Source organism: Salmo trutta, chromosome 14 (genome assembly GCF_901001165.1).
Source record: "Salmo trutta chromosome 14, fSalTru1.1, whole genome shotgun sequence".
NCBI classification, from domain to species: Eukaryota; Metazoa; Chordata; class Actinopteri; order Salmoniformes; family Salmonidae; genus Salmo; species Salmo trutta.
In genome coordinates, this window is record NC_042970.1 from 74,278,049 (window position 1) to 74,295,703 (window position 17,655).

At 40.4% G+C, this 17,655-nt stretch overlaps 2 protein-coding genes across 2 annotated transcripts in view; both read right to left on the reverse strand.

The window, feature by feature from the left end:
* Positions 1-4,452: 4,452 nt before the first annotated feature.
* LOC115147380 (alpha-2A adrenergic receptor) lies at positions 4,453-7,006 on the reverse strand. Its single transcript, XM_029689604.1, has 2 exons — positions 6,663-7,006; positions 4,453-6,521 (listed from the first exon to the last, which is right to left on the reverse strand). Exon 2 carries the CDS (start codon positions 6,320-6,322, stop codon positions 5,012-5,014), a length of 1,311 nt encoding a protein of 436 aa, XP_029545464.1. The 5' UTR covers positions 6,323-6,521; positions 6,663-7,006; the 3' UTR covers positions 4,453-5,011.
* Positions 7,007-9,688: 2,682 nt separating this feature from the next.
* The window catches only part of LOC115147377 (leucine-rich repeat protein SHOC-2), a 42,041-nt gene continuing 34,074 nt past the window's right edge, over positions 9,689-17,655 (reverse strand). The window contains exons 9-10 of the mRNA XM_029689599.1: positions 17,061-17,178; positions 9,689-16,207 (exon numbers count right to left, since the gene is read on the reverse strand). Coding sequence (XP_029545459.1) covers positions 15,999-16,207; positions 17,061-17,178 — 327 coding nt within the window. The 3' untranslated portion in view covers positions 9,689-15,998. The remainder of the gene's footprint in view (positions 16,208-17,060; positions 17,179-17,655) is intronic.

Below are 17,655 nucleotides of genomic sequence, written 5' to 3' on the forward strand. Positions count from 1 at the left end.
GCCCACACATCTTCTATGGGATTGAGGTCAGGGCTTTGTGATGGCTACTCCAATACCTTGACTTTGTTGTCCTTAAGCCATTTTGCCACAACTTTGGAACTTGGGGTCATTGTCCATTTGGAAGACACATTTGTGATCAAGCTTTAACTTTCTGACTGATGTCTTGAGATGTTGCTTCAATATAGCCACATAATTTTCCTTTCTCATGATGTCATTTATTTTGTGAAGTGCACCAGTCCCTCCTGCAGCAAAGCACCCCCACAACACGACTTGCTTCACGTTTGGGATGGTGTTCTTCGGCTTGCAAGCCTCCCCCTTTTTCCTCCAAACATAACGATGGTCATTATGGCCAAACAGTTCTATTTTTGTTTCATCAGACCAGAGGACATTTCTCCAAAAAGTACGATCTTTGTCCCCATGTGCAGTTGCAAACCGTAGTCTGGCTTTTTTATGGCGGTTTTGGAGCAGTGGCTTCTTCCTTGCTGAGCGGCCTTTCAGGTTATGTCAATATAGGACTAGTTTTACTGTGGATATAGATACTTTTGTATCCGTTTCCTCCAGCATCTTCACAATGTCCTTTGCTGTTGTTCTGGGATTGATTTGCACTTTTCGCATCAAAGTACGTTCATCTCTAGGAGACAGAACGCGTCTCCTTCCTGAGCGGTATGACGGCTGCGTGGTCCCGTGGTGTTTATACTTGCTCATTATTGTTTGTACAGATGAACGTGGTACCTTCAGGCGATTGGAAATTGTTCCCAAGGATGAACCAGACTTGTGGAGCTTTACAATTTTTTTCTGAGGTCTTGGCTGATTTATTTAGATTTTCCCATGATGTCAAGCAAAGAGGCACTGAGTTTGAAGGTAGGCCTTGAAATGCATCCACAGGTACACCTCCAATTGAGTCAAATTATGTCAATTAGCCTATCAGAAGCTTCTAAAGCCATGACATAATTTTCTGGAATTTTCCAAGCTGTTTAAAGGCACAGTCAACTTAGTGTGTGTAAACTTCTGACCCACTGGAATTGTGATACAGTGAATAAGTGAAATAATCTGTCTGTAAACAATTGTTGGAAAAATTACTTGTGTCATGCACAAAGTAGATGTCCTAACTGACTTGCCAAAACTATAGTTTGTTAACAAGACATTTGTGGAGTGGTTGAAAAACGAGTTTTAATGACTCCAACCTAAGTGTATGTAAACTTCCGACTTCAACTGTACCTGAAAATTCTACTCTGTGTACTTTTGATATTACCAGTATATATACTAACATCCCCCATCAGGGCGGCCTAGAGGCCCTCATGTTCTACCTTGATGTACGTCCCCCTAATGCTCTACCCAGCACCAATTGTATTGTGGACTTGTGAACTATTTTCTCTTCAGGGGAGACTTCTTCCTCCAGATCAAAGAGACAGCGATGGTGAGCACTATGGGTCCTAATTATACTAACCTATATCTAGGAATGTATGAAAAACAGGTGGTGCTGAATGCAGACCTTAACCCTTTTCTCTCCAATATTCTTCCAATTGGAGATTGGATTACATTTTTGTGATCTATACAGGCACCCAGGAAGAACTTTTGGAATTCCATGCTTGCCTAAACTCTATGAATGAACACCTTCACTTCAGCATTAACTATGACCTATCACAAATCAGTTTTCTTGATGTGATGGTTATTAAGGACAAAACCTCCCTCTCTACAGATCTCTATAGGAAACCTACGGACAGGAATACCCTCCTAAGAGGTGACAGCTTTCATCCACGTCCACTTATTCAAAGTCTCTCTATAAGTCAATTCATGCTTTACCCAATACTCACCATTGGAGGAGGCATTTAAGGACATTATCAGGAAGTACTGGTACATTATTGATACTGACCCACAATTGAAACCCATTTTTAAATATCCCCCATGTATGGTTTTTAAAAGACCCCCAAACGTGAGAGATACTGTGGTTAAATCTGATTACCCACCAGAGAAAAGGGAAGCTTTTTTGGTCAAGGTTCCGGAGGGTAATTACAAATGTGGCCAATGTGCTCAATGCAGCTTTACGTACAAATGCAACTCATTACCCACCCCCGCACAGGACAAAGATTTCAGATCAAAGGCCTGATTACCTGCATGTCTACCAATGTTATTTACATGTTGAAACGTCCTTGTGGTCTGTCTTACATAGGGAAAACCCGTAGAAGCCTTAAGACCCGGATCAGTGAGCACCGCAGCAACATACGGACAGGTGAGACAAAAAAATCTGGTTGCTGCTCATTTTGTACAAGATAAACATCCTATTAGTTCTCTGAGATACATTGGAATAGAAATGGTCAAGATGTCACTCAGGGGAGGGGACATTGAGAGGAAACCTCTTCAAAGGGAATCTTTCTGGATCCACAGGCTGAACACACTGTCTCCTCTTGGCCTTAATGAGGAGTTTTACTTGAAACCGTTTTTATAGTTTCAATATGTCTAAACTGTTTTTTAAATCCTAATTGAATATTGTATGTGTATGTATATTACTGTAAATATTGATCACATTCCCTGTGTATGATCATATATTTTGATACATTGAATGTTAATATTGGGAAACTATGTTATAATTTGTTTTACCTCCTGTTTCAGGAAGTGATGTCACTGAGTACTGCCCCTATATATAGGACCTTCCACCCCCACCTGGGATATGGATGCCTGATGAAGACCTAAGGGTCGAAACGTTGTTGTAAATAAATATCACCTGGGAGCATGAGCAGCAGTGTGCAGCGTTTTCCTTTCTGTTTTCCATGAGTTTGCCTACAACTCCAGCACCTGCAGAAAGTACCTGGATGTGCGTATGTTTTCAGCTTTGTACAATTCGTCATCGCACCAATGCCCATAATAATATTGCCCTATTCTGCCATGATGATATTGTTTGGTGTGTTTGGGTAGGCCCCTTAAAAAAGCAGATGTTTTTTGCTGAAAGTGCACTGGAGTTCGGAATATTACGCAGGTGTGTTGGATTCATCATCATTTCCCTCCTCCACTATACGGTATTATGACATCACCAGTGAGGCAGTCAGGTCAAATGTGATTCCAGCTCGACAGCATCTCCTCCTAACTTCAATTGATATGTCCGAGATGGCAGGAAAGAGGGTGACATTTATTCATGTATTTTGATTGGTTGGGCCCTCTTGGTGACAAATGAGCACTCAGGTTTGTTGATCTATTACCATGGGGGGGGGGGGGGGGTGTGTGTGTGTGTGTGTGTGTGTGTGTGTGTGTGTGTGTGTGTGTGTGTGTGTGTGTGTGTGTGTGTGTGTGTGTGTGTGTGTGTGTGTGTGTGTGTGTGTGTGTGTGTGTACTTACCAGCAGGCCTGTTAGTTGAGCTGGTGGTTTGAACGAACACAGAGCGTGGTGGTTTGTTTGGAGTAAAAAACATCGACCAAAAAAGTCAGTATTTTTCTCTGCCTGAAAATGAGGGAACGTAAACAATATCTTATTGGCATTTTAAAACCATGCTGTGCTCCTCTATGAGCTAGGGCTAAACCAACGTTTATAACTAGGTCTAGACTAACATTCATAGCTAGGGCTAAACTAACGTTTATAACTAGGTCTAGACTAACATTCATAGCTAGGGCTAAACTAACATTTATAACTAGGTCTAGACTAACATTCATAGCTAGGGCTAAACTAACGTTTATAACTAGGGCTAGACAAACATTCATAGCTAGGGCTTGACTAACATTAATAGCTAGGGCTATACTAACATTCATAGCTAGAGTTAGACTAACTATCATTTGATGTCTTCTTTAAATGTGAGCTCAGTAGTTAGAGAGAGAGAGAGAGAGAGAGAGAGTGTGTGTTTGTTTGTGAGTGTGTGTGTGTGTGTTCTGCCCATGACCAGTCTATCAGGTTCTGGTTTGATGAGCCAGCTAGATCCACATCCTGGGTTTAATGATGCGTGAGGCGGCGGTACGTGGAACTCTAAATGATACGTTACTCTGCAACATGGATGAGACCTGCTCTCATAACTGCCTAACTACGCGTGTGTGTGTGTGTGTGTGTGAATTAACATTGTTCCTTTGATTACAGCTGCTAGGCTATGTTCAAAATGGAATGATATTCCTTATACAGTGTGCTACTTCTGAAATGACCCACTATATTCCCTGGCCTCACAGTGAAGCAGTGTCTGAAGCACTTTCATGATCAATCTCACTTATTTCTCCCTATCCCATTGTCTGTGTTCTCTCCCTAGACATGAACTTAAGGCATTATTATTATTTTCAATAGAAGTAACACTGCTGTGTGTGTGTGTGTGTGTGTGTGTGTGTGTGTGTGTGTGTGTGTGTGTGTGTGTGTGTGTGTGTGTGTGTGTGTGTGTGTGTGTGTGTGTGTGTGTGTGTGTGTGTGTGTGTGTGACCACGCATACTATTGTGATGCTGTCATCTCAGAGTTGACCTTCATATCAGAGTTCAGAAACCATGACAATGGCCATTGAGAGATGTTTATTCTTTAACATAACTATGGTAACCCATACTCCCAGTTGTATCTTGATATCATATAAAATGGCAGTGTGTTTCAATAACAATGAATAGAACACACCAAGGTGGCTCAGAAAGAGACAATTATTTCAACATATCAACATAACATCATAAAATACTACATATATATTATCATACTCCTGACCACGTTTATCCAATGTTGTGATTCAAACATTCACAAAACTGTAGAAAAACATTGGTTGAATGTTGGATGAACGTGGCTGGAATGGTTGAGCTTTTTTAAAGTCTGTTTTCACAGGATAGTTTGTTTCCAAGCTGTGGTGTGGCGTAGTGCTGCCGACCTTTTGGAAAACAACATTTTGATACTTTTACTGCACGTACTGTAGTAGGTTTTAGTCTTTCCCCCAAAAGCCTTTGCAATATAATACATGTAGATGTTTTGTCACAGGTAGGTACATTATTTGTTTAAAGCCACGGATCCGACCATGCACGATAACAATTTATTTAAAAAAAACATACAAACAACTAAAAAGTCCCAAGTCTAATCATACCATTCTTCGGTTGTCCCTGCAGAGAATCTTTTTAAAAGACCTTCGGAAGTCATTGTTGAAGATTGTATAGATAATGGGATTGGCTGAACTGTTACAGTAGCCGAACCAGAAGAAGAATTTAAACAGTGTGTCAGGTATGTAACACGAGTCACAGAGCGCCGTCAGGGTGTAGGTAAAGAAGAAGGGGAACCAGCAAACGACAAAAACTCCAATGACCACAGCCAAGACGAAGGTGAAACGTTTCTCCCTGTTCTGTCTCCCCTTCCATCGACTCCCCTTAGAGCTCTGTCTCACCACCAGTTTGGGCAGCGCCGGGTGGTCCACTCCTGGTTTGATCTGGCTCAGTTTGGTTTTAGCCGTGTGTTTCTTCTTCTTGATAGAACAGGGGTTTTTGACCTGGTGGTCAGACGATGAGGAGTCCTCCATGTCCACGCCGTTTATCTCCCCTTCTTTCTCGTCCTCTCCTCTGTGTTCATCCCCCTCTCTGTCTCCTTGCTCTCCGTTGAGCTTCTCGTGACAAGCGTGTTGGTCACCTCCGACTCCCCCAGCCCCGTTCTCCTTCTTGCCCGTCACCGGCGACACCGCGGCCGCCATTTTGGGATTCCGGTCGCCCGGTGGTACCCGCGTCCGTTTCTTAGCGATCTGATAGATCCGGATGTAAACGAGGATCATGATGACGCAGGGCACGAAGAACGAGCCGATACTGGACGAGATCATGTACCACTTGTCTTCGTTGATCTTACACACCGGCCCCTCCTCTTTATCGCTCTCCTTCTCCATGGTGATGAGGGGCGGGAACGAGATCACCGCGGCGATGACCCACACAATGACGATGATGCACTTGATCCTGCGCGGTGTCCGTTTCAGGTTGTACTCGATGGCCTGGGTGATTGACCAGTACCTGTCCAGACTAATGGCGCATAGATGGGCGATGGATGCCGTACAGAAGAGAACATCCAGTGCAAGGTAGATCTCGCACCAGACTTTACCAAAATACCAGTAGCCCATGAGTTCGTTGGCCAGGGAGAAGGGCATGACCAGGGTCGCAACCAAAATGTCCGCCGACGCCAACGAAACCAGGAAGAGGTTCTGAGGGGCCTTCAGGGCCCGGCTAGTAAACACAGCGATGACCACTAAGACGTTGCCGAAGACCGTCAATAGGATGAGCATCCCAACCAGAATCGTTAGGGGCAACGAGATCTGGAGGCTATAGAGCGGACCCCAAAGGATGGTGTCATTGGTCATGTTGCTCATGCTTGTAAAAGTCTCATTGGTCACGTTTGTCATGTTATCCCACCCCGCCATTGATTCTCCTTAGATCCTCAGGGATCCAATCATGTAAGGTCAGCAAATGTCATCCAGGAGACCATGTAGTTTGCAACTGGAAGACTGGAAAGTGAGGGTGTGGGACTCTTCAGTGGTTTTTCTGTAGTTATTTTTCGCTCCATTGCATGGTGGTCGATCGAGAACAGTTTAGGTTGAATACAGCGGATTGTCACTTCATCTGAAAAATAGGAGGCAGAAGTAAGAATTTTAAAAAGCCCGAACTGGAGATGCCTTAACTGTCAATTTACACAAATACAACATAACTCTCTAGTTATACTTTCCAAGAATATTGCAGGTACACACTAAATACAACTCTTACCTCAAGCATTGTGCTGTGTCACTTGGGTCCTTTTGAGTGGCCGACAATAGAATGGACAGTGAGTAACTTCTTCATGCAGGTCAGTTACCCGAATCAGCTGGCTTCTCGCTCATCTCTTCTATGTTCCATGGACGAGCGCGAGCTGAGGTTTCACAGTCAGTTTTCCTCTCCACAGAATGATCCGCTCCGTATCTAAGTCTGTCTCACTAGCGGAGAGCTAATAGAGCCGTAATCACGTTATCCTGTGGCTGCTGCTCCTGCTGCTGCCGCCGTCAGTTCTATGAGTGGAGACTATCGCCCTACTATGCTACTGTTGGCCGCTCCAAGCTCAGTTCCGCCACGCCCTCTATTTATAACCCCAACATCCCAGAAGTGCGTTGCTATAGCAGCACCTTGAGCCCACACCACGTGGAAATTAAACATAGGCTTTTGTATTTATTTGGCGCGCGCTAACTCCATTCCGTTCACGAACCGCACCATTTATTGTCACACCAAACATTCTAAAACTGTTAAAATGATCTAAAAAAAAAACTAAAGGGGCTCATAGTCAATGGTAAGATAGTTATAGGCTAGGCCTACTAAGCAGTAAACTATTGACCAGTCAACATTGGCTTTAGCCTAAGCTTAATAGTTAGCCTATAGGGTAAAATAACCAATGTCAGCCTATGTGATGCTCATTGATGGATCAATATTTATTAAGCATTTGTAAAGGCTCTTGCATAGAACATCACATTATTGTATTTGTATTAAACATGGTCTAATACTTTCCTAAGTGTGCACAAAACATGTAAAAACATGATTTGGTCACTGCATAAAAGTAGCCAATATCCTAATCATGGGCGTTTTATGTATCTCCATTGTTTAACGCTGCAATATGTAACTTTTTGGACGACTACGAAAAGTGAGTTACAGATCTGTCATTTTCATTGAAAGCAAGCCTAAGAAGCGATAGATCTTTTCAATTTCTATGCTTCCTGTTCTTAAGTTTAGTTTTTGTGTATTTTATTTTCGGTTTTGCACACCCGCTTCAAACAGCTGAAAAAACAATATTTGTGGTTATTGAAAACATATTTCGTAGCAATTTAGATGATAGAATTGCTTGTTTTGTCACAAACTGAAATTAGGCTATAAGAATTTTAGCAACCAGGAAATGACAGAGCGATTTCTGCATATTGTAACGTATGTTATTGAGACAGACCGCATTGAATCAACTTGAAGAGTGATAACACCAAGAGGTAGGCTATGCCCAATTTAGCCGCTCTTCCATTTTAGAACAGGTGCTTTCAATAACATAGCCTTCTATCAGTATAAAGCTTTTCTACCATATCATGTGTGTTTGGGGAATGGAGGAAGGTGTTGTTGGTGTGATATCATATGACAGCGGACTTCTGTGTTTAGAGTAAACATCACTGCTAGTTATCACGCGTCAGCGCGCGGATGGAGCGCGAGGATACAGTGACACCTGTCGTATCTCTGAAACAGCTTCCGCGCCCGGGGTCGGTCTCTTTCGGATTCGCTTTGGAAGAAATAGCCAGAGGCGCGCCATCACCACTGATGTTATGTGACATTCAGGATTGTAAAACCTACCGTTATGTATCGAATGATACCACAAAGTACTCTATGCTTTTACTGAAAACAATATTAACTATTATGCGTTTTAACTTTTACCTTTTCTAATAAGACCATAGGTGCTTCCAACTTCTGTTCTCCCATAAAACATTTTTTTAAATGCAAAAGCGTCACAATTTGACATAACCTATTTCAATTAAGAAAGGACTGTCCTAGGTAAATCTTTAGGTAAGGTATTTGGTTAATGCACTAAATTGTAATGTACTCCGATGCAACATCATCATCACGTGCTAAGTGCAGTCCAAATTTAGACTGCCAGTTCAGATGACACATGAAGTATTGTGATACTTTACCAGTTGTTGAAAAACGTCCAAACTCCGGTCTCTCCATTTTCTCGTGGTGGCTTAAATGGGAAACGACAAGACAGAAAAAAACGGGAAAAAAAACGTACCTCACTTGTAATATGTCTAATGTAATGTATTCTGAACCCCCTGTCAAAAACCTCAATCTGACTAGAATTCAAATACATTTAGAAGTTGAAGGGTGATAGTAATTGATGTTGACTGGAGTCGATATGTGAGGGACCATGTTTTCAATTATCCAGTAGGGGACGCTCCTGTATTGGGACAGGCAGAGCCGTTTATACGCCTCTCTGGGTACAGGTGCAATAGAATGGAACAACGTGTCGAGATTGAGAAGTACAATTTCCAGTTTTATTACACAGACCATATCCATCTAGTTATTCATAATTCATCAACCGTAATATTGAATCAAAGTCAGACGTACCCTATCCATATAAATAGAAAGTGTAATTATGTATATCGTTTTTATTTAGACAGTTTGGGAACAGTGGGAGGCAGGGAAGCAGCAGTACAGAAGAATGAGTGGATGTGAGATTGAACAGTGGGGAGTTGTACACGTGCCATGAATGTTACCATTCCACTACAGCTCTACACAAAGTTAGTCATTCATATTCTACGTGCATTGCGGGTTAGACTTTTCATTGGTCAGTCTGACTTAACCTTACTGTATGTGTGCATCCCAAATGGCACACTTTTCCCAATATAGTGCACTATTTTTGACCGTAACCCTAGGGTCCCTGGTCAAAAGTAGTGCAGTGCACTGTATAGGGTGCCATTTGGGATAAACGGTCATGTGCCATAAGTGAAGTAAAGAGGAAGATATTGAACTAATGTAAGACTGTATTGAAACAGCAAGACACTACCAGTATTTACAACTTTACCCATCTATCAATTTGTTATCGCTTTATCCAATTGGACAATATAGGGGCAGTTTCCCCACACACTAATTAAGCCTAATTGAGTTAGCTTTTAGTCCACGACCAGGCTTAATCTTTGGCCGGGAAACTGTGTCACAGTCCCTGATATAGTCCCTGATATATTTTCTCATTTGAAAGAACAACACATCCATACAAAATAATTTATAAATTCAAGACAGGGTAACTGTTTTCTTTATATTGGTGAAGTAACAAACTGCACATTACAATTAATTGGATTAAAAGTACATTTATCCGTTTTTTTCAGAGCTTAAATTCCACAATTTGACAAATAGTGGGAAAACCTCCAAAATATAAAATGAAAACCAAAGCATTGTGCAGGCATGACAGGAGTAATATACAAACATCAGAATATTCTGAAATGATAAAGTTTGTACACTCGAATGACAACAAATGACACAAATGACACCTTTTTCTAGGTACAAAAGAGACATTTGAGAGAGAACAGCCCAGTCCTGAACATATTAAAAAAGGCACAATACTGTCTCTTTTTGAAATGTGGGAAACATTTCAACTGCTTTTTTTTGGGGGGGGGGGGGGGCCCTAACTGACTAACAGGATAAGAGTCAATTCCATTTTAAATTCAGTCAAGTACAACAAAAACAAATTCCAATTTCCCTCAATGCTCCTCTATGTAATTTCAGCAAACATATCAGGAATTAACCGAATTGAAATGGATCCCTGCTTACTAACATACAATATACACTGTTCAAAGGTCTCCAGCTGATACTGATGTCTATAATAGACAGAGAGAGATATTGAATGCACTTCACTACCAAAGATATATACTGAACAAATTTGTACCTTTAGCAAAAGGGCCAGACAATGTAGCTAGGGCCGGATAATGTAGTTAAAGCTTCTAGAATCTACGTAGCCCAAAAGCATTCTGGGCCTAGACGGTATAGCAACAATCCAAAGCCTATACAATAGGCTTTGGATTAGTTTTCCATTTAGCTTCAGGCAACAAGTTTGGGCACCCTACATATCAAGTGTTCCAGAGTAGGTGTGCTGCTGATCTAGGATCAGTTTTGCCCTTTAGATCATACTGAATAAGATAACATGGACAGGTGGGACCCTGGGCCAGTGTTCAAAAAGCATCTCACAGTAGGAGTACTGATCTAGGATCAGGTCTCCACCTGTCCATATAATCTTACTCAATATGATCTAAAAGGCGAAACGGATCCTACATCAGCACTCTTACTTTGAGACAGACACTTGGGCTGCGTTTAGACAGGAAGCCCAATTCTGATCTTTTTTCACTAATTGGTCTTTTGACCAATCAGATTAGCTCTGAAAAAGAGCTGATGTGAAAAAATATTGTGTGATTGGTCAAAAGACCAATTAGTGGAAAAAAAGATCAGAATTGGGCTTCCTGTGTAAACACTAAGTGCCATTCTCTTCTGTATGATTGGGATTTGGAAATTGTGCCCTTGCTGTGCTTGTGCAAATCATTGCTAAAAGGTAATATACTGTGGAGGACTCTTGGCTTAAATGCTGCTTTATGTGTTTTGAAAAGAAATACAAATTCAGTTACAGAGAAGAAGGAAAAAAAAGAACAAAGACAAAAATATAAATTACTTGAGGACATAGGCAGCTCTGTTCTGCTCTCTCAATGTGACCGGCAAACAACCAACCATGTTCATTTCGCAGTACTTTTTGGTGAAAGCAAAAAAAAAAAAAAAAAATTACAAGTCACTTTTTTTTTTCAATTTGTAAATGTTTATAGGTTTATTAATTAAAAAGATGTATGTATATACATGCAGAACGTCACCAAACATTGCAGTTTTTCACCCATTTTGCAAACTTAGGAGTCTGAATAATTTTCTTTACAATGGGTCGGCTTTGATTAATTGTGTCATTTACAACCAAGCAAACAAATCCTTTTTCTAATTTCATTTGCCAAGTAATACTCAGTAAAGGCATGTCTCTCGGTACTAAACAGTAGGATACATTTGTCATGTCACCATTTTTCCAATTCTCTTACATACTCAACTTGGACCATGGTGGCCACCGTAGTCAGGTAGTCACGTCTGCATATACCGTACTCATATTGGTATAGACAGAAAAGAGAACCTTTAAAAAATAACTTGGGGTTCTAGTTCTGGAACATAGTCGCTCAATCTAATTTCTGATCATTAAACAGTCAACTCACTTATGTATAGACCCAGGAGTTATTCCTAATCCTGCTGTGACCTGAGAAGGGGGGGGTCCTGGGCCATATAGTTATTATTGGCTATAACTCTTAGCCTTAGTTTTTCCTGGTCAGGTGACTGGTCTCAAAGGTTGGGAAAAGCATTTTCCCCTATTTATATCAAACCGATTTTCTGTCTTACATGATTAAAAATAGCCAAGTGATTGAAGGTCTGACTGGGTGAAAGTTGAGGGAGAGGTGATGCTTGGTGCACGACTTAAGGCATTCAAATGAATGTTGGTTTTTGCTCCAACCCCAGTTGTAACTAAACTGATTCAGTTTATCAACCAGCTAATTATTAGAATCAGGTGTGTTAGTTTAGGGTTAGAGCAAAAACCTACAGGACAGTAGCACTCCAGGAACAGGGTTGGAGACCACTGGTATAGGGATTGTTTGGGGTGGCCTGTAGCTAGCATGGAATCCGAACTGAATTGTGTTGTTTCACTATTGCTCACTAGTGTTCCAGAATAATGAAACTGAACACAGAATTCAGTTTGGAGAGTTCTTATGTGAACTGTCAATCATCAGGCCAGGTTAAAATATGCATGCACAGAGCTAGAAAGGAAGAAAGAACAGAAAATGAAAGTTACCTACTACAGCCACAGACACAAAGAAGGGTTAATAACAAAAAGGTTTTTAACAGTTAAGGCTGCTTGATAAAGAATAGGTAGGTAAAGCATTGCTGGCTGCACAATGGTTTCAAATACTGTGAAATGTACATAAAATCTACAGGAAACATTTTTGCAGATAACCAAATAGTAGCAACATTATCTGGTCTTCTATATACAACGAATCGCCACCCCAACGTAGTTCCGACCCAGACAAAAAACCATGTCAAATTATTTTTCAACATGCTTGGTTTCCTACACAACATAGCCAGGCAAGAAAAAGGATTGAGACACAAAATACATTTTGCTACAATAAAAAAAAAAAGGCCATGATTATTACACACTATGACCCAAAATCAAACAATTGAAAAATAAACACCACCTAGTCGTCTCCAAATCATTAGGATGCATCAGAACAATACCTCTTCATCAACCTCAGATACAAGAATCCAAAATATGACCACCCCCAAACCTAGACTAAGTCACACATTTCTTTTCCAAAAAGCATGTTTTAACTTACATTCCTTGTTTTGATAAATGCTTTTCTGAATAATGATGATTATGTCTCAGGTTCTCTACACATATGTCAGTCATCCACCCCTCACCTTGCAAATGGCACATAGATACAAATATGAACAAAAACAGACTCAACATTATACGGGATAACAGCGTTTCTCTCGCTGCATACCCTAATGCACATCTCACTTAAGTACTTACACTGAAGGCATTTTCACATAATGATTCCATTTTGTTTATAGCTAAAACGTAAATACACAACCAATCCCCCAAAACAATTGACACATTTTTTTATTTTTCATTTCTTCCGAAGCTTTTTTAAAATATAAAACCAGGAATGCAATGCCTCTGGTGGTATTCTTTGAGCGTGAACGAGAAGAAAGCCCTTTTTAATTTTTTTTGTTTTTTCAAAAAAGTATTGTGTTGTAACTGCGTCGTTATAGGCTCAAATATGCACCTTGGTTTTTCCTCGTTGTACGTCAGTCCAAACGATTTGATCTGTTTGAAAACCACCAGACCTCATGTGACCCCAAACTCAGAGGTCAAGGGCAGAGGTCAATCTTCCCAGCCAGGCTACTGTACGAGTCTTGTGTATCGATGTTGATTTTGTTTAGGATAGATCTCACTTTTCCTGCCCCATCAATTGTTTACAGCATATTTTTCAAGCAGCAACAGGTTCTGCTGGTAGGATTAGAAGCAGCAATACATTTTGTCTGGGTGTGTGCTCTGCCCAGGCCTCGTTTTTTCTTAGCAGTCCACAACCCACATCGAAACTGTAATCGTAAGCTGCTGCCAAAAAACTAGACCCACACTTGATTGAAAATAAATACTAAAAGATGATTGAGTACAAAGCTTGGACGCAACACGTTCATTTCCTAAACCAAAAAAAGCTTTTGGTTTGATCTACCTTAGTTGGGATTTTAATGTACAGTCACGTGATATAATACTAACCCAATACAGTGTCAAAAAAATTATAGTAACAGAAAATGATTTAAATTTTACAATGTGGATCTCAATGAATTGCAATAATTTGACATAAAACATTTTGCTCGTAGTACATATGAGCAAGATATGGGGTACTTTAATACATCTTTAAACATATCAATAAGACCCTTATTGGACATACACAGTTCAAGCTAATATTTTCCATCAAGATTGATAGGACGAAAGCCAAAACGCCTGAATTCAACGCTCCACATACTTACTAGTTTAGATTTATTTTGAGCTTGTCATCTCATCCTTAATATTCATTTGACACCATTATAAAATGTACATGATAAACTGTTCAGAGATAAAATACTTCTTCACTGTGAAACAAAAATGCCCCAGTTCAACGTAACCATGGAGATAAAGATATTGTCATTGTTAAAAGAGGATGATGCCAATGTCATTTAGAAAGTGCATAAGAACAGCATCATTGCTGGGACAGTGTGGGACAAAAAAAAAGAAGGAAGCCAAGTAACAAACTTTCAGATCTCGTGAAGAGGCGTATTAAAAAAGCAGTCAAAGAAACTGGATGTAAAATGTCAATTATGGGTTTTGATTCATGTTTTTGGCATACCTTAACGACCGTAACCATGGCAACGTTAGTCATTAGTTATATTGACACCTTTCCTTCAACGTTCCTGATATGTTGTTGTTGGTCAATCGTTTCCACGTTGTATGACAGCCCCAACATAGCAAAAAAAGTAAACATTACAATGACTCAATTGCACTCAAGGCAACAATCAGTATTTATAGAATATATAAAAAAATCACTACAGATCACTTATCTAATCACCTGTCTTTTTACAGTTTAACTTTTTTTTTTTTTCTCAAAGCAAAAACAAATCTAATATCTTAAACATGAGGGCAACATTACTGCCTATTTTGGAAAGGTTTGAGTCAAACTTGCTAAAGTCAATTTTTTAAAGCGTTAAAGATTTCGCATTTATTTTATATATTACTAGTTTACTGTTTAAAGATTACTGCTTATTTTTTCTATTTAAAACCTCAAAGCCATTGATTCAAATGTATAATTTATCGCTTTCTTTTATAGAATCATTGTCATCCAACAATGATAGAACTAATATAAAAAAATAAATGTAAAATCTTTTTTTTTTTTTTTAACAAACCATAATTCTAGAAAGAAAATTTGTTTAACTAAATGATACCTTTGTATAATATTCATGGAGAATTGTGTTAGAGCGTCAGAAAAACCAGTGGACCTTCCTGGACATATAGGCACTGTTTTTTTACGTATTAATGTGAAATTAAAAACATTAGACCTTTGTTCTTTAACCTCAAACCTCACGATAACAAATCTTTAGTCAAGTGGTAAAAAAAATATCAAAAAGAAAAAGACATGGCAAAATGAACATTGATAATGGCAGCAGCAATAAAAATTGAAGTTTCAAATATTATTTTTGCATACAATAGTTGTATCCTAAGCTCTCCTAATATACATACCTAATTACTGTAAATATGTTGGCATTGGGAATCTGGGTTCTATGTTAAAAGAATCATAGCCACTGTTACTCAATATACATGATCCGTTTTGGCAAAAGGTGGTAGAGATATTAAAGGGCAATTCCACCACTTTTTAATATCCTATTCATTACCTCCAGCCCTATACCAGTGTCTTCATATGTATGAAAACAGATTATGTATCGTTTGGTGCTGGAGTTAATGAATGTAAAAAAAAATATATATATATTAAATGTGTAATGACCCTTTAAGTTATGTCTTACATGATTTGGGAATAAAATATTGGAGAAGTTGGCCTTCTAAATGGCTATGATTCCTCAACAGAAAAGCTGGAGCACAGTCTCAATATAAATGTACTTGTTTAGTTTTTCCCCCGCATATAGATAATGTATGAACCGAAAAATGTTTTCCTCCTCTCTTTTTGTACATTTAGTTTGTTTTTATGATGTATATATATATATATATTTTTTTTACAGTGTATGACACACGTAGTTGGATAGGTATGGGATTGGGTGGGGTGTCTGAATGGGTGGGCCTTCAGAATATGGGCGTGGTCTATCCAATTATGGGCGTGGTCCTTTGTCAGATCATGGGCCTTGCGTGGGCCTGGTATATCAGCCATCAAATCAGCTCTCAGACCATAGCCTCTCTCTGGGCCCTCAGACGACAATCTTGGCCTCCAGGCCCTATCAGACCATGGCACGGTAGGGCCCCTGCATCTTGAGGAACTGGATAATGAAGGAGGGGCCCCCGGCGACAATCTGCGGGGGCAGGTGGCTGAGGGGACAGTTCTCGATGCTCATGATGGACAGCTTGCTGCACAGGGCCAGCTCAAACGGGAGGCTGTGCAGGTTGGGGTTGTCATTGAGGTACAGCTCCTCCAAGTTCTCCAGTGTACCTAGGATGGAGGGATGGAGAGAGGGATGGAGAGAGGGATGGAGAGAGGGATGGAGAGAGGGATGGAGAGAGGGATGGATGGAGGGATGGATGGAGGGATGGATGGAGGGATGGATAGATGGAGGGATAGATGGAGGGAGGGATAGATGGAGGGAGGGATAGATGGAGGGAGGGATAGATGGAGGGAGGGATAGATGGATGGAGATAGGAGGGGTGGAGGATACAGGAGTGTTATATTCTACCTAGAGGCACAGACTGCTAGATCATCAGCTGGTACATACAGTAATTCTTGATGGGCTGTAGATTGCTGGGGCTAAAATATGGTAATTAAATTGTTTAGCTGAAGTTACGTTTTATATGTAATATATAAATATATGCCATCTAGCAGACGCTTTTATCCAAAGCGACTTAGTCATGTGTGCATACATTTTAAGTATGGGTGGTCCCGAGAATCTAACCCACTACCCTGGCGTTACAAGCGCCATGGTCTACCAACTGACCTACAAAGGACCACATGTAGTTCCCTCTCTATTCTGTCAAGTGTAAGTATCCAAATGAAAGCTTGTGACCTCCTCCTCCAATAAGCTCTGAGTAGATAGCCCGGCCATCACAGGCTAGCTATTTTGACACCCACCAAGTGTGGTACTCACCAAACTCCGATTTACTATTAGACATTTGGAGTTTGGGTGAGGATGGAAGGAATCAAGGAAGTACTTTTGAGATTCACTTCTAGTCTGAGTTGTATGTAGCCTGGGTACCAGTCTTTCTGTATATTTGGCAAATGACAAGAGTACAAGGAGTGGTCTCAGCAGAAACAGACCAGTACCCAGTGGCATGAGGTAAAATGTATTTACCGATCTCCTCCGGCAGGTGCTGCAGCAGGTTCTCTCCCAGACCCAGGTGGGTCAGGTTGGTGAGGTGACCGATCCCACGGGGCAACGTGGTCAGCTGATTATTGGTCAACACTAGTTTCTGATAGAATACAAGCAAAAATGGAATGTCAATATCACATGATGAAAACAGCTTAGCTGTGAAACGTTGGTGAATACATTATTCTATCTGAGCTCCATCGTTCAAACCCTGGAGATATAAAATGGTTTATTTAAAACCTGTTGGGGATAGGGGGCAGTATTAGCACGGCCGGATAAAAAACATACCCGATTTAATCTGGTTACTACTCCTGCCCAGTAACTAGAATATGCATATAATTGTTTGATTTGGATAGAAAACACTCTAAAGTTTCTAAAACTGTTTGAATGGTGTCTGAGTATAACAGAACTCATTTGGCAGGCCAAAACCTGAGAAGATTCCAAACAGGAAGCGCTCTGACTATTTATTGGCCTTCTTGATCATCTCTAACTTAAACAGGGGATCTCTGGCATAACGTGACATTTTCTAACGCTCCCATAGGCTCTCAGAAGGCGCCAGAAAGATGAATGGTGGCTTTGC

Coding starts and splice junctions, on each gene's coding strand:
- LOC115147380 (XM_029689604.1), bottom strand. CDS start 6,322: ATGGCGGGGTGGGATAACATGACAAACGTGACCAATGAGACTTTTACA.